General features: G+C 44.7%; 3 protein-coding genes across 3 annotated transcripts; 2 read left to right on the forward strand and 1 right to left on the reverse strand.

The window, feature by feature from the left end:
* The first annotated feature begins 658 nt into the window (after positions 1-658).
* LOC146373617 (extracellular calcium-sensing receptor-like) lies at positions 659-6,435 on the forward strand. Its single transcript, XM_084949756.1, has 8 exons — positions 659-731; positions 1,710-1,714; positions 2,882-3,012; positions 4,736-4,832; positions 4,969-5,092; positions 5,225-5,697; positions 5,800-5,880; positions 6,079-6,435. The coding sequence occupies exons 1-8, from the start codon at positions 659-661 to the stop codon at positions 6,433-6,435; spliced, it is 1,341 nt and encodes a 446-aa protein (XP_084805882.1).
* Positions 1,919-2,814, forward strand: LOC146373618 (extracellular calcium-sensing receptor-like). The gene is made up of 2 exons (XM_084951513.1): positions 1,919-2,002; positions 2,131-2,814. Exons 1-2 carry the CDS (start codon positions 1,919-1,921, stop codon positions 2,812-2,814), a joined length of 768 nt encoding a protein of 255 aa, XP_084807639.1.
* Positions 6,436-14,096: 7,661 nt separating the features above from the next.
* On the reverse strand, positions 14,097-16,010 carry LOC146373619 (uncharacterized). Its single transcript, XM_084949757.1, has 4 exons — positions 15,651-16,010; positions 15,473-15,549; positions 14,312-14,627; positions 14,097-14,234 (listed from the first exon to the last, which is right to left on the reverse strand). The coding sequence occupies exons 1-3, from the start codon at positions 16,008-16,010 to the stop codon at positions 14,312-14,314; spliced, it is 753 nt and encodes a 250-aa protein (XP_084805883.1). The 3' UTR covers positions 14,097-14,234.
* Positions 16,011-18,477: the final 2,467 nt, after the last annotated feature.

Here is an 18,477-nt window from a genome sequence, read left to right on the forward strand (position 1 = left end):
GTGAATATGTAGTTACATATTAATTTACTATTTTTGTTACAGTTAAATGAAGTAAATATATACTCAGAAGCCATGCATAGAATAAATATTTTGTTATTAACTTCCCATAGCTTTAAATAAAATATTTGTGACTTTGTCTTTTATTCTTGTCACCTCTAGGAAGACAGTGTTTCAGTTTTGTAACTTAAGGTTCATGAGAGTCCTCTCAGCCTATCTCTGATTGGGTAATGTCATAATGACTCATCTGGAACAATGCAGTGACACGAACGTCTGAGTTTTTAACTCACTTCATTGGCTTGTCACAGACGCTGTTGGAGGGCCATTGTTTTCAGCATACAGTTTTTCATGGGGTTACGGTCAATTATGTATTCAGCCCTTGTTGGTAAATGTCTTTTAATGCTTTATCTGTTTTCTAATCCTGTTTGCATTGTGTTCTCTGACGTTTCTCACACTGTAGATGAAGGAAAACCACTAAGAGTGGAGGGACACTCGATTAGAAAAGAAGAGGTTATGAGAGAGACACAGCATAGTTTAAGGATTGGAGACGTGAGAAGTTCTAAATCTAGTTTACCCGATTGTGTAAAACTGGCAGGCAGTGAGCCCTTAGCCCTGCACTCTGACGGTGATATTGTGATTGGAGGATTTTTCCCTCTGCAATATGTTGTGCCAAAACCACAGCAAAGCTACAACAGTGAACCCCAAATTCTACCTTGCAGCGGGTGAGTGTAAGGGTATTATTAATCTATGCTGGATCTTCATTTTGGTTTTTTTTCTCCCTTAGATATGAATGAATGAAATATCAGTATTTCATGAAAAACTATATCAGTTGCTATGTTGCTATGCTATGTTTACGTGGAATTGTGGCACTGTGACTGAACAAATGTAAATTATATTTATATTACATAATTTTTAATCATAATTTTTAAAATTAATGTAATTTCTTTATACTAAAAATTTAAATACTTTAAAAAAAATGTCTGCAGCATTCGAGAAAGACCCTTTCGATGGATGATGACAATGGTGTTTGCAGTGGAGGAAATTAACCATAATTCAAGTCTGTTACCGGGTGTTAAACTAGGCTACAAGATTATGGACAGCTGCAACCATATCCATAACAGCCTGCAGGCTCTGTATTCTTTGCTCACTCACTCAAAAGCTGTTAGCAGTGAGGTAGAAAAAACAGCAGAAATTGAAAACAGTGGTATTGAAATGAAGCAATCAAAGACTGTGGCAATAACAGCCAAGTCAAAAATACTAACCATAGTGAAAGAGAGAAGTACTGAAGTTAAGACAGCAATTCATCACAATCTTGGAAACACTGAAAATGACATAAAAGTAAATGCAACAGAAGAGATAAAGGCAAGACAATCTTCCACATGTCTGTATTATTCTCCGGTGCCTGCTGTGATTGGTCTTGCATCCTCGTCCCCTACAAGAGCTGTAGCTCAAACACTTGGACCTTTCAATATACCACTGGTAATAATCTGTACAACTTTGTTTAATAATGTTATGTCTTTGGTTTGTGTCTCAATAATATAGAAAGAACTTGCTGTCCTTCTAGGTGAGTTATTTTGCCACTTGTACCTGTCTTACTGATAAGCATTTGTACCCATCATTCTTGAGAACTGTGCCAAGTGATCTCTTTCAAGTTAGAGGTCTCGTAAATCTTGTCACTTACTTCGGCTGGTTCTGGGTGGGCACAATAGGAGCTACGGTGAGATCAAAACTTTTTTAAATGCTACAATGGGACAGTTTTAGACAGCAACATGATTTATAAATGCTTTCTGTATATACATTTCAGGATGACTACAGCCTTTATGGCATCCAAGCATTCTCTAATCAGTTTAGAAGGCAAGGTGGATGTGTGGCATTTCATCTCTCTATCCCAGCATCACCCACAACGGCTGAAATACTAGAAATGGCAGATAAGCTGGAGAGTTCAACTGCTCGGGTTGTCGTGGTCATTACTGCAGGAGTAGATGTACTGCATCTGTTCTCAGAAGTTAGTATCTTGATTGATGCATTTTGTAAATAATAACATCTTAATTAATAATGTAACAAATCCTATTTTGGGTATTTTTAAGTATATACGTGAATAGTCTTCACAGTTGTTTATGTTTGCCTTTCCAGCTAGCTCAAAGGAATGTAACAGGGATACAGTGGATAGCAAGTGAAGCCTGGGCGACCTTGAGCCAGCTGGCCTCACCTGACTTCCACTTTCTCCTGGAGGGAACACTGGGCTTCTCCTTGCCTGGAGTCAGCATCCCTGGCTTGAAAGAGTTTCTTTTGAATGTCCGACCCTCTCCCAAACCAGGAATGGAATTTATCAATATGTTCTGGGAAGAGCGGTTTGGGTGTAAGCTGGAGTTTGAAAGAGACAGAGCCAAAGAATATGAAGTGAATACTCTGGAAAGATTGAATTATATGGATACTTTTAATTACAAACTGGGCTCTCAAAACAATTCTAGCAATATGGTTGGGCTTACTGTTGGACCAAAAAGATTGTTTAATATGTCAGCTGATAGAAATTATGCAGGTTCTTTGGCAAAACCTGTATGCACAGGTTCAGAGGATCTGAGACAGACTGACAGCAGTTATAGCGATGTATCTCCGGTCAGAATATCCTATAATGTGTATAAAGCTGTGTACGCTGTTGCCCATGCTCTGCACACTTTCTTAAACTGTGACTCTGTGGGACATAATAGGGGGTTGTGTGAGAAACACAGTTCATTTTCGAATGGTCAGGTAATTGAAACAATCACAAAATATCCAAATCATAATTCATGTGATTTTTTTTTTCTTTCGAGTTTGTAATTTTTAAAAAAGACTTTTTATTTGTTTCGTTTAATATTTTATTTTTCATAATTCTCTTCTGATGTAGTTTCTTCAACATCTGAAGATGGTCAATTTCACCAACCAGTTCAATGAGAAAGTATATTTCGACTCCAATGGAGAGCCAGTCCCTCTCTATGACATCATTAACTGGCAGAAGGACAGCAAAGACAAAATGAGGTTTAGTATAACTTTTAAGTGAACATTACATGTGAAACACTGTATGTATTAATCCTAATTTGAACTATGAACACCTACTCTAAAAATTGTCATAGATTTAACTGTCCATTAAGCTGGAGTGAATAAATAGGTGTTTCAAATTACAGTTTTTATAGCACAGGTAGTTTAATCATTCCGGGTACAGAATTTAATGTCCATAACTAGATTGGTTGCTGCTAATAGTTCAATGATAGTTTATGTTGGTTAACTTGTGACAGAACCAACAGCTCAATGTTAAGAAGGAAACTAAACCAAAAAACAGTTTTGGGGAGGTCACTTTAGGCTTCAGCAACGAATATAATGTTAAAAACATGGAAAGACTGTCATTTCACTTTCACTCATTGTATCTTTTAATTCAATAAAAGGACTAGATGTTACAATCCCTGATAATGCATTTCTTCAAATGGAGAAAGTCTTGAGGGATGGCTACTATGAGGAAAGGCAGCCTGGAAACTTTACCAGCAGGACACATCGTTGTGTGCCTCAACTTCACAGGGTGTTTCGTTCTTTTATCACAAGCTATTCTGCCATTTTTCAGTCTCTTTTTAACTTCCTTGGTTAGGTTTAGGGATTAGAAATCTGATCTAGATTTTAATAAAAAAAAAATAAATAGTACACATCATCAGTATTGGACCTTGGATTCATTGGGTGTTTCAGTCATTATCACTAGACACCCTCATCCAAGGAGGCCCTGCTGGGGTTAATCAGGCCCCGGAGTGTGTCATTGCTTCACGTTAAATTGTTATTTCTTCTCTTTCTTCTATTTAGTTTTCTACAAGCTTCCCAAGTGATGTCAGCCCTCTTTAGCCAGTGTCATTGGTTCTTCCTCATTTTCTAAATGCATTGAAACTGGAGACTCTACGTAGACGTACAGCTAAATTTGTAGAGTAATTTATAGATGATGACTGTGTGGAGGAGAAGCTGTTCTAGTCCAATGCACCAGTAGTTAACCAGACTGAAAAGCTAGTTGTTTCCTCATTGGGTCAGATATACTGACTGAACAGTAGAGCATGTGTCCAAAAGCACTATGTTATGCAATAACATATAATTTAACCTTCAGTTATATGGATGTCAAGTCTTTCTGTTCCCAAGTACACCCAACCAGTTGGCAGTATAATAGGTTATGACATCGGAATCAGAATACTTTATTAATCCCTAAAGAAATTACGTTGTTACAGTTGCTTCAAGACAATAACTGTAACACAATGTTTATTTAACAGTATTGTATATATTGTATCATTTAACTAAATTAAATAATACATTATATCACAAAGTTTACAAAATAGCAGAAATAGCTCTAATATATGCAAATAGCTCAATTATAAATATCCAGAATATTACATAGGTGATATATATATATATATATATATATATATATATATATATATATATATATATATATATATATATATATGAGATTGATTTTTACTCTAATCTGTAATATGTATTTGTTATTTTCACTGTAGAGGGTGTGCAAAAGGGTGTAACTAATGCATTGTGTACTGTGAATTCATGGACAATTTTAAATCTGTGACACTTTGTTAGAATAGGTTTCTGTGGACAAAGTGTTTTATGTCCCTTTGAAAGATCTGTCTGTTACAACAACCATGAACAAGAAGTTATGGGTATTTACCTTATAACCCAAAACTTTGGTTTGGTTTTATTCTGAAATATTTTAAGCTAGATTTATCAAAGTTGGAAGCTATGATGGTTTAGCTCCCCATGGCCAACAGTTGCAGATAATGAAGAACACTATTGTATGGACAAAAGGAGAGAGGCAGGTAGGTTATAGTTATTGTAAATGTATTTAAAATTACTTTAAAATTAAACATTTTTAATCTGTTGAAAATTATTTGATCAACTATGTCAAATACTCAGTAAGAAAATCTTTTCACTTTTTTTCTGTTCCTTGTTCAGGTTCCTGTATCTCAGTGTAGTGCTCCATGTCCCCCCGGCAGCAGGCAGGCCACACGCCGAGGAGAGCCCAAATGCTGCTTTGATTGTTTGCCCTGTGCAGATGGAGAGATCAGCAACCAGACTGGTAGCCCATATCATATTAAAGAATGAAAATGTTGCACTGTTAAAAAGTATTGAAAAAATATTGATTTGAACGAAGAGTTCCTGAATTTTAATCCACATATGTCTTGTTGTCTTGTGTTCTCTGCTCCCAAAGGTTCCACTGATTGCATAAAATGTCCTGAATACTACTTGTCAGACAAAGAGAAGGTGAAATGTGTTGCAGGGGAAGAAGAGTTCCTCTCTTTCTATGATGCCATGGGTATCATCCTGGTTGCACTCACCCTGCTGGGATTCATCCTGACATCCATCATCACCATTGTGTTTCACATTTTCCGCTATACACCCATCGTCAAGGCCAACAACTCAGAAATAAGTTTCTTGCTTCTCCTGTCACTCAAGCTCTGTTTCCTGTGTTCTCTGGTGTTCATTGGTCAGCCGTCTTGGTGGACATGTAGGCTCCGCCAGGCAGCGTTTGGGATCAGCTTTGCCCTGTGTTTGTCCTGCGTCCTTTTTAAGACCATTGTGGTTCTCCTGGCTTTCCGGACTAATGTACCTGGTTCCAGGGGTCGGATGCTGTTTAGTACAGCTCAGCAGAGGATTCTGATCATCTGTACCACAGCTCCTCAGGTGGGAAAGATATCAAACTGTCAGCAAATTTTAATGTCAGTTTTTGTAGGCACTTTAACTTTTTTGTATTGTTTCTGTAACTATTATTTTATGCTGCTCCAGATTTGTCTCTGTGCTGGCTGGGTGCTAGCTGCACCTCCGTTCCCATTCAGGAATCCAAACTACCAAGCTTCAACTGGAAGAGTGAGTAGGAAGCACTAAAACACTAATTGTTGCAATTTATATTCTTGGACGTTAATATCACTAAGTTATACAGTAAGATGTCTTCAAATCCTATAGAAGGGGACTTCAGTGTTTAGTGTAGACATCAGAGCAGAAACAAATAAATCATATAAAATGAACCATTTCTCTGTATACATACTAATTGTTAGATTATATTAGATTGTGGTGGAGTGTAAAGAGCCATGGCCTCCTGGATTCTACCTGCTTCTTGGTTACATTGGCCTGCTCGCCTTTGCCTGTCTTGTCCTGGCATTTCTTGGACGAAAACTACCAGACACGTTCAACGAAGCAAAGCTCATCACCTTCAGCATGCTGATTTTCTGGGCTGTGTGGATTTCTTTCATTCCAGCTTATGTCAGCTCTCCTGGAAAGTTCTCTGTGGCAGTGGAAATATTTGCTATATTATCATCCAGTTTTGGACTATTACTATGTATTTTCATCCCCAAATGTTACATTATTTTACTACGACCCGAGAGAAATATCAAGAAAGGCATGACTGGAAAATATTCAAGATGAATTTTTTATTTCTATTTCAGAGTAAAAAATAAATAAATTTATTATATTTTAATGTGAAAAAAAGAAAAACTTTGTGTTTGTTGTACCTTTATTGTGTTGGAAAACCCAGTTGTGTTTAAGTTTAATACTGTAGTAATCACTTACTAAAATAATGTTTGAATGTGAAAGTAAATAAAATATCATATGAAACATGTTTCAGTGATTCTGGATGTTTTTCTTCTCTTGTTAGTTCTGTTACTTGTTTTAACTAAAATTATTTGTTAAAAGCTATTATTTTCTACCTCATCTACAGCCCAACTGTGTGCAACACAATCCTGCTTACACATGGATTCAGTCAGCCCCAAAGTGATTAAACCACCAACAGTCTCTGTACTGCCCACACACGTCTTAGATAAAACAAAAGCCCTGCCTAGTCGGGCAAACACTGTGTTAAACACTAACATGGTTAGCATGTTGCACTGTTCTTGGTGTTGGTATGCGTGTGTGCGTGTGTGTGTGTGTGTGTCTGTCTGTGTGTGTGTGTGCGTGTGTGTGTGTGTGTGAGATTTCTGCAGATTCTGGTAAGAGGGACCCTGCAGCTCCTGTCAGATCTCATGAGTGGAACAAGCTCTAACTGCAGCCCAAATGTGTGACATGGGAAGCAGTTGAGTGATTTAGAGCACTGCAACAATACAGGCAAGCCAGCTGTGAAAAGAGGATATGAAAAGTTCCAGGCTAGTAGCCATTTATACCTAAATCTTAAAATCTGTGTGTGGGAAACACTGTTTCTTTGTTATATATGTCAAAAACATGATTTTTAGGTAACCTGACTGGTTCTTAGTTTGTTCATCTGAGTTGCAAATAATGATTGTGAGTTTAATTGTCTAAAAGGATGTCTAAACACCTGGAACTATGTCGTTAAAGTTAAAATTCTTAAGATTGTTTTTTTAATGCTACAGTTTATGACCATTTATTCATTGCACTGATTGGCTGTAACAATCAATGTATTTTTCAATATATATATACTATATATATTACTTCAACTATTACTGGATAAAAAAGATGCTTTATAAAAAGCATTTTTAAAATGTAAGTAATGAGCTGTTTAATTTGGTTCACAGTACACAGCTCTACCTGTTGAATTTCTATGTTACCTCAAAATATGGATACGTTTTAGCTGATTATACATATTTATTTTGTTGTACACTTTAATACACTTACTATAATATCAGTTGTATACAACTGTCACAGTTCATTCAAATCCAAAATATATTAGAACTGATGAAGAAACCCTTAACATTAAAATAACTAGACAGTTATTTTAATGACAGCAAATGCATTTTAGAGATTGACCAAGAGGTAAGACAGACTGGAAAGCCTGCACTGTTAGACTTTTCATCGCCACTTTACGGTAACATACTGGCGTCACTGTTGCCAGCGTCATACCGTGACGCCGTGTTACGGTAGCTTACTGTTCTGCAGGATGATACCGTTTTTTGCTGGTGTGGTATAATACTCTCGGACAAATTATGGTAACGCACCGTAGCCTTTTTTACGGTATCTCACTGGCGACAGTGACGCCAGTGAGATACCGTTATGTCGTTATGTCGTAAATTACGTCAACAAAGTAACATCATACTGTGATTAAGAAATTGGCATACTACTGTTTATTCACAGTATTGTGGCGAGCTCAGACAAGGAGGAGACGGAGGTATCGTTTGGTCTTGCTTCCCGTGAGCTAGCCAGGGAGCACAGCCGTTTATTTACATTTGCAGAAAACACTGCCGCTAGCTAACTGCTCAGCGCGGCAACAACAACAACAACAACACCACAGGGCGCCCTCTGACCCCGGAAGGACACACCGTTGCAGCGAGAGGGCGTCACCTGTCACTATGGCACCATAAACAAAACATAACTTTACAAACAGAACCCCGAACAGCCCTGACCCACTACATAGCCCCCACCTAAGGGGTCAGTCGTCCCCGACGACCCCATTACCCCACACAAAGTCCTGCAAATGTCCAGGTGCCTTCTTTTGGCGCACCGGCCGGTCACGACCGGCGGGGGAAAAGTCACTTGGGTCAGAACATGGGGTGCCACCATCATCCCCTGCTCCGGCATCTGCTGGAGCGAGCGGTCGGTACGGTGAGACCCTGTCCCGGTGCAACACCACCATGCGCCCCGGGCCCGGCATGCGGATACGGTACACCACGTCTGTTAGCCGCTCCACGACCTCTGCCGGCCCTTGCCAGTGACTGCAGAGTTTGGGGGACACTCCTCTCTTGCGAACCGGGAAGTACACCCAAACCTTGTCGCCAGGCATGAAAACCCCCCCTCGGCACTTGGTGTCGTAGGCTCTTTTCTGTCGTTCTCCGGCGCTGGCCTGGGCCTGGCGGGTGTAGCCATGAACCACCTGCAGCCGCTCCCTGAGCCTCCTGTAGTAGTCCATCTCTGGCCCACCATCAATCTCCGGCTCGGGGGGGGACCCGAACACCAGATCCACAGGCGTCCGGAGCTCCTGTCCAAACATCAGAGCGGCAGGTGTGCACTGGCTGGACTCCTGCACCGCAGTCCGATACGACCAAAGGACCAGGGGCAGATGTCGGTCCCAATCTCGCTGGTGGCGGCTGGTGAGAATGGCGAGCTGGGTGGCCAGCGTGCGGTTGAAGCGCTCAACCAAGCCATCGCTTTGTGGGTGGAGCGGTGTGGTTCTCGTCTTCTCCACCCCCAGTCACCGGCAGATCTCCCCGAAGACCTTCGATTCAAAGTTACGCCCCTGGTCACTGTGGAGCTCAGCCGGGACCCCAAAACGGGTGAACATCTCCTCCACCAGCTTCTCGGCCGTCGTCGTTGCGCTCTGGTCCGGCACCGCGTAGGCCTCTGGCCACTTCGTGAAATAGTCCATAGCCACCAACACATACCGGTTCCCTGACTCTGTGACGGGGAAAGGCCCTAGGACGTCCACTCCCACTCTTTCCATTGGGGCCCCCACCAGGTACTGCTGAAGGGGGGCAGTGGAGCGTTGAGTTGGGCCCTTCTGTGCCGTGCAGGTGTCACAGCAGTGCACATGGAGTTCCACATCCCGTCGACAGCCAGGCCAGTAGAACCGTCCCCTGAGACGGCGGAGAGTTTTGGCGTTCCCATAGTGTCCTGCCCCCACCGAGCCATGGACCAGCTCAAGCACCTGCGACCGCAGCGACCGAGGCACCAACAGCTGCAGGAGATCTCTGCCCTGACCGGGGGCCCGCCATCTCCGGTACAGGAGGCCGTCGTGGGTCTCCAGATTGTTGTGCTGGGAGTAGTAGGCCTTCACCTCGGGCTCCTGTCCCGACACCCCCGTCCAGGCGGGGCGTTGCGCCGCCTCCAGCCAGGCCCCCACCTGAACCAACGTCGCGTCGGCCTCCTGCTCCCGCTTCAGCTGCTGCGTTGTCAATGGGAGCCACCCCCCTCCGCCAGCTGTGGCCTGAGCAGTAGCCACCCCCAGCACCTCCTGGGCCCGCTCTTCCTGTCGCAGGCAGTAGCGGCACTCGACGGCTACGCAGGGCCGTCTGGAGAGGGCATCAGCGTTGCCATGCTGTCGACCTGGCCGATGCTGGATCTCGAAGTCATAGCCCTGAAGGACCTCCAGCCAGCGGGCCACCCGGGCCACCTGCCCTTCTGGGTGTTTGAAGTTCAGGAGCCAAGTCAGAGATGCATGGTCAGTGCGCAGGAGGAACCGGCAGCCGTGCAGATATGGCTGGAAGTGCCGCACCGCTAGCACTACGGCCAGCAGCTCCCGCCGGGTCACGCAGTAGTTCCTCTCGGCTCGCCCCAAGGCACGACTGAAGTACGCCACCACCCGTTCTCCAGCCTCGTCCTGCTGGGAAAGGACTGCCCCGACCCCTACATTGCTAGCATCAGTGTCCACAATGAAAGGTTGCCGGGCGTCGGGGTAGGCCAGGTCTGGGGCTCTGGTGAGGGCCTCCTTCAGCTGTTCAAAAGCCGCAGCACAGGCATCCCCCCAGCCAAACAGCTGTCCCTTGTCAGTCAGGCGGTGGAGGGGGCTGGCCATTGTTGCGAACCCTTTGATGAACCGACGGTAGTAGGAGGCTAGGCCCAGGAAGCTCCGCAGTTCTTGGACGTTCGAGGGAGTCGGCCAGTCCCGGACCGCAGCCACTTTTGCTGGGTCAGTGGCGACACCTCGAGCGCTGATCACATGGCCCAAGAACGTGGTCTCTCTCGCCAACAGGCGGCATTTCGCAGGGTTGAGCCGCAGCCCAGCTCGTCGGATGGCACTCAAGACCTCGCTCAGGTGAGACAGTGCACTGTCGAAGTCGCCACCGTGCACCAACAGGTCATCCAGGTACACAACGCAGCGGCTACGAGGGATATCCACGAGCACCCTCTCCATCAGCCTCTCAAACGTCGCTGGCGCATTGCAGAGCCCAAATGGCATGACCCTGAACTGCCACAGCCCCTGTCCAATGGTGAATGCAGTCTTAGGCCTTGCGTCGGGGGCTAGCTCCACCTGCCAGTAACCGCTGTGTAGGTCGAGGGAGCTGAACCAACTGGAGCCGGTAACGTAATCTAGGGCCTCGTCAATCCGCGGCAGCGGGTACGAGTCCTTCTTGGTGACTGCACTGAGACGGCGAAAGTCCACGCAGAACCTCGGGCTACCATCCTTCTTCCCCACCAGAACCACGGGTGCCGCCCATGGGCTATTGGACGGCTCGATCACCCCAGCCGCAGCCATCTCACGGATCTTCTCTTCCGCTACCTGCCGTTTCGAGAGGGGCAGCCGGTGTGGGCGCAGACGGATGGGCTGAGCAGAGCCGGTGTCGATGGTGTGCTGGACCAGACTCGTCTGCCTGCAGTCTTTGTCACTGGCGGAAAAGATGTCCACATTCTCGTCCAGGAGGCACCTCAACCGCTGGCGTTGGTCGACGTTGAGGCCTACGCTGCTGCGCTGCCAAAGGTCATCAACAGCCTCGATGGTCTCGGTCGAAGGAGGTTTGTCAGGCTGAGAGGCTGAGGCTGAGGCGAGTGGAGATGACCCGGAGCCACCGGCATCCGAAATCTGCTGAGCGGCAGCTGCCCGACGCCTGTCTCGTCTGGTCCCCGCTCCCTGCTTTTGGCCGTGCTGGAGAGCAAAAGTCTCTGCGCCAAGAGTGATAGCCAGCTTTGCGGTGTCGACGCAGGCCCCCCAGCGGCTCAGCAGATCCAGGCCAATGATGCACTGGTCTTGAATGTCGGCGAGCCAGAAGTCGTGCACCAGCTCTAGATCCTTCACTCGGATCCGCAACGGTTTCTTCCCCCGCATAACAGTTTTCTCCCCCGTCACTGTCATCAGCTGGGTGTCTGTGGGCAACCAACCCTTCACCAGTGGCCCGGATGTTTCAGGGAGCACGCCAGGTCGTATCAGGGAAATGGTAGACCCCGTGTCCACCAGGGCCTGGCATGGCTGGTCCTCAACACAGCAGCTCAGGTGGAGTCCCTTGAGGTGCCCAACTCGGCCCACCACTGTGCATCGTCCTTGGAAGGGGGCAGGAAGCTGGAGCGGTGGTCCCCTCGCTACACCGCTCCCTCCTCGTTTCCCTGAGGCTGCGTAGTTCCGGTCTTCGGGGCTGGTGCTGGGCAGTCACGCGCCACATGGCCAGGCTCATCGCACCGGTAGCAGCGGTCGGTTGGTCGACGAGGACGCCTCCGGGGCACCGAGGGTTGCAGCTGGGACATCTCGGCGACCTCCCCCTCCCCGTCGCAGTCTGCGGCTCTGATTTGGGGGTAGTTTGGGGGGGGCACCTGCTGGTTAAGTCGCGAGGTGAGCACCGGCTCGGCCCTTTCAGCCTCAAGGAGCGCCTCACGGAGAGTCTGAGGCATGGCCAGGCGGACGTGTTGGCGTAGTCGCTCTGGGAAAAGTCCTCGCAGAAAAGCATGCAGGCTAAGCTCCTCACGGGCCGCTGCTGGAAACTCCGGGTAGCCACGACGAGCATACAGCAACACATCTGCTGCAAAGGTGCCCAGGCTCTCCCCTGGTCGACGGCTCCGGTTGGTTAGCTGCTCTCTGCTCTGATCAGTGGAGTGCCGCTGCCCGAATCGCCTCTCGAGTGCCGCGGTGAGGGCCTGGAGCTCATGCTGCTCTGCCGGGGCTAGGTCAAGGAGTATCTGCAGTGCATCTCCCTCTAATGCTAGTGCTAGGTGTGTAGCAGTCTCCTCTTCGCTCCAGCCACTATGTCTGGCGGCTAGCCGCACTTGTGAGAGGTAGGGCTCTAACGGGGTTAGCCCGTTGTATTTCGGTACCTTAACTGGCGTGGTAGGCATAACTGCTCGTGGTTGGGGGCTCGGCGTGTGGGTCGACAGAGGTAGCCCATGAAGCATTGCCCTAGCATCTGTCGCGACGGGCCGCCGCCGCGGTGCGCTCGCACCATCGGGACCCGTCGGGGGACTTACATGGCCGCTCACATCCTCTCTCTTCCATCGCCAGTTTCCCAAGCGAGGAATGTTCTCCTCGACGGCTTGCTCCAGCCTCTGAATGTCTCTCTCCATTACGGCGAGGGTGAGCTATCCCACTTCTGACACCAATGTGGCGAGCTCAGACAAGGAGGAGACGGAGGTATCGTTTGGTCTTGCTTCCCGTGAGCTAGCCAGGGAGCACAGCCGTTTATTTACATTTGCAGAAAACACTGCCGCTAGCTAACTGCTCAGCGCGGCAACAACAACAACAACAACAACACCACAGGGCGCCCTCTGACCCCGGAAGGACACAACGTCGCAGCGAGAGGGCGTCACCTGTCACTATGGCAACATAAACAAAACATAACTGTACAAACAGAACCCCGAACAGCCCTGACCCACTACAGTATGTCACTGTAAGCCCGCTGCAAGGTAATAAACTGCAATATTTTAACCAGTAACTTACCGTTATCACGCATCATCAGTACCAAAAATATTAATCTCTGCTAGAGGACACCGTGTCCCAACAGGCGGTCATTTACTGTTTAACAGGTCGTAATTTACCGTAATTTCAGTTAACAGTAACATACTGTAAGAGACTGGAGGGTTCAAAAAAAATTGGATGGATGGATGGATGGATGGATGGATGGATAGATAGATAGATAGATAGATAGATAGACACACACAAAATATAATTCATGTGCTTTACACCACTTTATTTCAATTCTGATTTTTCCCTGCTGAAATACACATTTCCAACTGAAAACTGAAAACATATTTTCATTGAGGAAGCATTTGTTTTTACTAAACCATGTAATACATTATTTTCTCAGATGGTTGTACAAACAATAACGATATTATGTCGTATCCATATCATGGCAGACAACATATGCTCAAGTGTTGGGTTTTCTTAGTTATATTTTGTAGGGTCTTAAACCTACAATGTGAAGTGCCTTGGCATTCATTTTGTTGGCACCATACAAATAAACTGAATTGTAATGAATATAATATAAAGCCCCACACTTCTGCCTTTATATACACTTTGTCCAAAATACTGGCTCACATCACCAAATCAATGCACAAAACAGGGTCCACAAGGACATGGATGAGTGTGTGTGGTGTGAAGGAACTTGACTGACCTGCACTGAACCCTGATCTTGCTTTGTGGACTGAGTTCATTGATTTGTAGGGTGATCCAATACATGTGACAATTAAAGTGTAAGTAGATGAAATAATTTTTAACAAACGGGTAAAAGAAGGAAAAAAAATCAAAACTGTTGCACTCAAAAAACCTATTGGACAGAGACAGCATCTTGCAAGATGGCAAAAGAGCTTGTCTTCATTGTTGTTCGTCTTGTGTAAATGTCCAGAAAGCATGGGCCATGGATCATCTGTGGAGACACAGGTAACAACACATTGGTCACTTAAATTATACAAGAAATTCACTAAAAATGGCAAAAACAGTTACCTAATTTGAAGTTCTCCACTCAAATTCAGTAAGCCGCTGGAGGAAAGTTGTGACATGAGGGTTAATGTGCACAACCTTTCGCTTCACAGTGGTCCCAGTCTTTCTGCTTGTCCCAACCTTGGAGGTACATTTTGTTCCCTCTTCAGGGTTTATCCTTACAAAAAACCTTGCACACGCTGACTGCTGGTATTCCAGGTTCAATACATAGAATGAACCAAAGAAGACTGACATCGCATCAGCAAAGGTGTTCTCTTTGTCCAGCTCAACAATTACACGCCCCTCTGCACTCACCATCCAGCAGGTGGCGGTCATTGAACTTTGTCCTTAAATGTATAGGGGCAACATGTTGTCATTATGCAACATAAAATAATTTCAATACTTCACTTCTTCACACTGTCTAGATAGTCATAAAGCAAATAGCTACATACAGTTAATTATTAATGGCCTTATGTACATAAGTCAGTTTTAACATATTATAATTGCACATAATTGGGAATTATTCTGCACACTAAACACACCTAACAAAGACTCAGCCCAATTAAATTACCAGAGATGAAACCACTGTATGGTTATTTTGGAGTTTATAGTTTGTGCTGCTGTTAAACTTTACAGTATTGACTTCAGTATTTCTGCTGTTGGTGTAGCTATTCTACTACGTTGATCAGTAATATGTAATGTGAAATTTGATATTGTTACTTTGCTGGATTCACTGAGACACATGTCCAACAACCTTGGTTTATAAAGGAAATTACAGAAATTTGAGCTAACAAAACAGAGACTGGATACCTGTGTCCACGAAAAGCTCCTGTGCCAAACAGAAATTTTAATGTGGTCTAATCAGCTCTATTTCAAAAATGGTAAATGGTAAATGGCCTGTATTTATATAGCGCTTTACTAGTCCCTAAGGACCCCAAAGCGCTTTACATGTCCAGTCATCCACCCATTCACACACGCATTCACACACTGGTGATGGCAAGCTACATTGTAGCCACAGCCACCCTGGGGCGCACTGACAGAGGCGAGGCTGCCGGACACTGGCGCCACCAGGCCCTCTGACCACCACCAGTAGGCAACGACCGAGACTGTCCAAGCCGGGGCTCGAACCGGCAACCTTCCGATTACAAGGCGAACGCCCAACTCTTGAGCCACGATCGAAATGACTTCTTACCAAGCATAATCAGCCTTGGGGTGCTTGGCAGGTTGCTCTCTGCTTCAAGGGACATCCTGGTAGATGTTTCCTGCCAGAAAAAGGACCAAGACATTTTATGTAACAAATAAAAAAATATAACAGGACAGCAAGCAACAGCATTAAACGTAGAGCTGTATGAAAAAAGCTTACATCTGCTAAGACAAAGAGGGAGTCTTCATCTTCCTTGTAATACCTCATCATGAGAAGTATGGCTGCTGTGCCAACCTTGTCGTTGGTCAAAACTCCCTCACTTTCTATCTGCTGGATGAGTGTCCTTATACCAAGTTTCCATTTGAGCTTCTGGCTGGCGAAATAGTTAATAATCCTTCCGCCTTTGGTTATGAGGGCCTGACCTAAGCGCTCACTGATATCGATACCTGTGAGTTTGTAAAAGTGGTTCGAAAGACCTTTCCCAGTAAACAAGAATGGCCACTGCTCCTGAATTTCAGCTACTGAAAGTGAGGGACAACTGCTGATAAGCTGCCGCTGAGAAATATATGTGAGGCACATGAAGTCATCCACATCAGGTCTCTCCACAGCTCCAGGTCCTTCTGAATTAAAAATTGTTAACAAGATGTGTTTCTTTTCCTCTAAAGAAGCTGGCGTTTCCCCCTCAGGAAGTTCAACTGGTTGCCAATTTATACAACCATAGCTATCAACAAGGCATCTAACTTTTTTATGTGAGGTTGCATTACTGTTGGGACTGCAATCTTCCTCATTCCTGGTTCTCTTTGTTTGACGAAGTCTATGTGTTGTATTATCTCGATTAACATGTTCAACTCTAGATTTGATGCTTCTTAGTAGTGAATAATGTCCACAACCCAGTCTTTCTCCCTTTTCAGTAAAATCTGCAAATGTTTGAGGGTATCTGTTTACAATGATCTTAGCAACCTCTTCACAAGATGCACGTTTAGGGTTTCTGCAGTTAACTTGCACAACTCCACAACAATTCTAACCATACTTCTCCTGTCCTCCGGATGACCTCTGTCTCCTCTGTCGCATACAATCACGCATCCGACAGTTGGAGTGGAAATCTTTCACAAGCTCCAGAGTAATGGTGTCATTCAGATTCTTTGGTCTGCCATCTGAAAAAAAGAGAGATGGTGTTAGATTCAGTGTCTACTTTTGTTTCGTGCATTGCACAGCTGCAAAGATCCTGAAATTCCTCTATGATGCTCTGTATAGTGCTGGTTGGCAAGAGCATTTTAACCTGCATTTTTAAATGACACAAAGTCAACTGTCTTCTAATAGATTAACTGTGTCCTGTCCTTGTATTATGGCAAATCCCCCAATTTCTTGTTGCCTTGACTGCTGAACTGTCTACTTATGTTTTCGAGAAATATGGCTGGAAAATGATGTTCGAACACTGAAGTATTTAGAGCAACCTTCAAATGGACATAATACTTTTCCCCCCATCTTTGATATGAAATCTGATAGGGGCACAAAGAGCTGTGAAGTTTTGTGCAGCATACCCTCATCCAGGAACTTGACAGCCGAGGTCACCAGTGAACTTATAAAACTCCTCCTCAGTGGTTTCCCTTCTTGTTCTGTGATTCCTAGGCATATGTGAATGAAGGCAGAAAATGTTCTGAAAGTGGCAGGACAGTTCTCAGTTCCACAAGAAAGCCTATAGTTAGCTACATGTTTGTGGCTTTTAACAGGCAAACTGAACAATATAAATTTGCGTGCACTGAAGCCACAAAATTTAGAAATACACATAGTTGCAAAAAGTTCAGTGACCAATTACCTTTCCTAAATGACATATGCAATGCAAAAAATAAGAGTATTGTCAATAGGGACCAATTCCCAGTTTTTACATGATCAAAATTATTCACAAAAGGCTTCAATAAACAGAAAATGTGTGCCGACAAGAGAGCAGTGCACAAAAATGAAAAGATATTTGAGCTCGACGCTTTAATGGGTTTAACATGACTTAGTCAGCACTCCGCACCGTACAGGTAGTACAAGCACACCTGAAAACACTGACCAGCTAACAGCTTTAAGCATTTGGGCGCAACCTCGGTAGTTCACCGATTCACCTGTTGCAAACGTCCAAGTTTCTATCAAGTCTCATAAATCCATCGGCAACTATTACTAACTAGTCTTTTGAGTTTCCACATTCATAGATATTGACATTTTGTCTTAGCATTTGAATGAAAATATCCTGGTAGGGTAGCTTAAAAGTCAAAACAAACAGTAATAAGAACGCATTTCGGTGAAAAAAACACTTACCTTCAGACTGATTATCTGGTGTCAATCCAACTTTAATGTGTCCCATGTCAGTCCATTTTAGGGAAAAAGTGTTAAGTGGTTTCATTTAATTTTGAGATACTCCTGCATGGACGAGCAATTTGGAGTCTAGCAGAGTTATCATGAATAGCATACAATCTTCAGATATAATCCAATCAACCTTGCATTTAACCCGATTGAACATCCAGTTACCTCTGACTACTTCTAAGTTGCACATGTTAACGGTATCATCATCACTCTGTGCTGCAGCGAACTGGATCTGTGGCACAGAATAGTTGATGGCCATGTTGTTCTCCTGCTTTGCAGCTTTGTTTGAGTCTGAATTGCGGCTTAAACGTGCAAAACTAAGAAAAGCAGGTCAATATTTTCTTCTTGTTGTTATTTAATGGTGGTTGGCAACCAGCGAAAGGAGCATTAACCACCTCGAGCAATATTTTCTATCCCCATTGTTGTTTTGAAAGTGAATACCTGACGTGTGCGTCATACGTCACGTTGTACGTCAGGTGAAGGTGTGGTGTCGGCTATCGCACCTGTCGCATTACAAAGCTTTAAAAACGTAACAATTGCTTTAAAAACACAACCCAACGCGCTAAACATGAACAAACATAAACACCCGTGTTACATTATCACGTATATCCAGGACATCTCTTCTGAACCAAGACGAAGTGGTGCTACAAAGGAATTATTTGTTTAGGAGAGTGCATTTAATAGCAGTCTGGCCTGCAAC

The sequence above is a fragment of the Perissodus microlepis genome, chromosome 14, assembly GCF_051167445.1.
Source record: "Perissodus microlepis isolate ML-2025 ecotype Zambia chromosome 14, ASM5116744v1, whole genome shotgun sequence".
Lineage (NCBI taxonomy): Eukaryota > Metazoa > Chordata > Actinopteri > Cichliformes > Cichlidae > Perissodus > Perissodus microlepis.

Coding starts and splice junctions, on each gene's coding strand:
- LOC146373618 (XM_084951513.1), top strand. CDS start 1,919: ATGGCAGATAAGCTGGAGAGTTCAACTGCTCGGGTTGTCGTGGTCATT. Junction 2,003..2,130: donor TACTGCATCTGTTCTCAGAA/GTTAGTATCTTG, acceptor TTGCCTTTCCAG/CTAGCTCAAAGGAATGTAAC.
- LOC146373619 (XM_084949757.1), bottom strand. CDS start 16,010: ATGTGCCTCACATATATTTCTCAGCGGCAGCTTATCAGCAGTTGTCCC. Junction 15,550..15,650: donor CCCTCTTTGTCTTAGCAGAT/GTAAGCTTTTTT, acceptor TTTTTCTGGCAG/GAAACATCTACCAGGATGTC. Junction 14,628..15,472: donor CTGATTATGCTTGGTAAGAA/GTCATTTCGATC, acceptor TTAAGGACAAAG/TTCAATGACCGCCACCTGCT.
- LOC146373617 (XM_084949756.1), top strand. CDS start 659: ATGTTGTGCCAAAACCACAGCAAAGCTACAACAGTGAACCCCAAATTC. Junction 5,093..5,224: donor AGAGATCAGCAACCAGACTG/GTAGCCCATATC, acceptor CTGCTCCCAAAG/GTTCCACTGATTGCATAAAA. Junction 5,698..5,799: donor TCTGTACCACAGCTCCTCAG/GTGGGAAAGATA, acceptor ATGCTGCTCCAG/ATTTGTCTCTGTGCTGGCTG.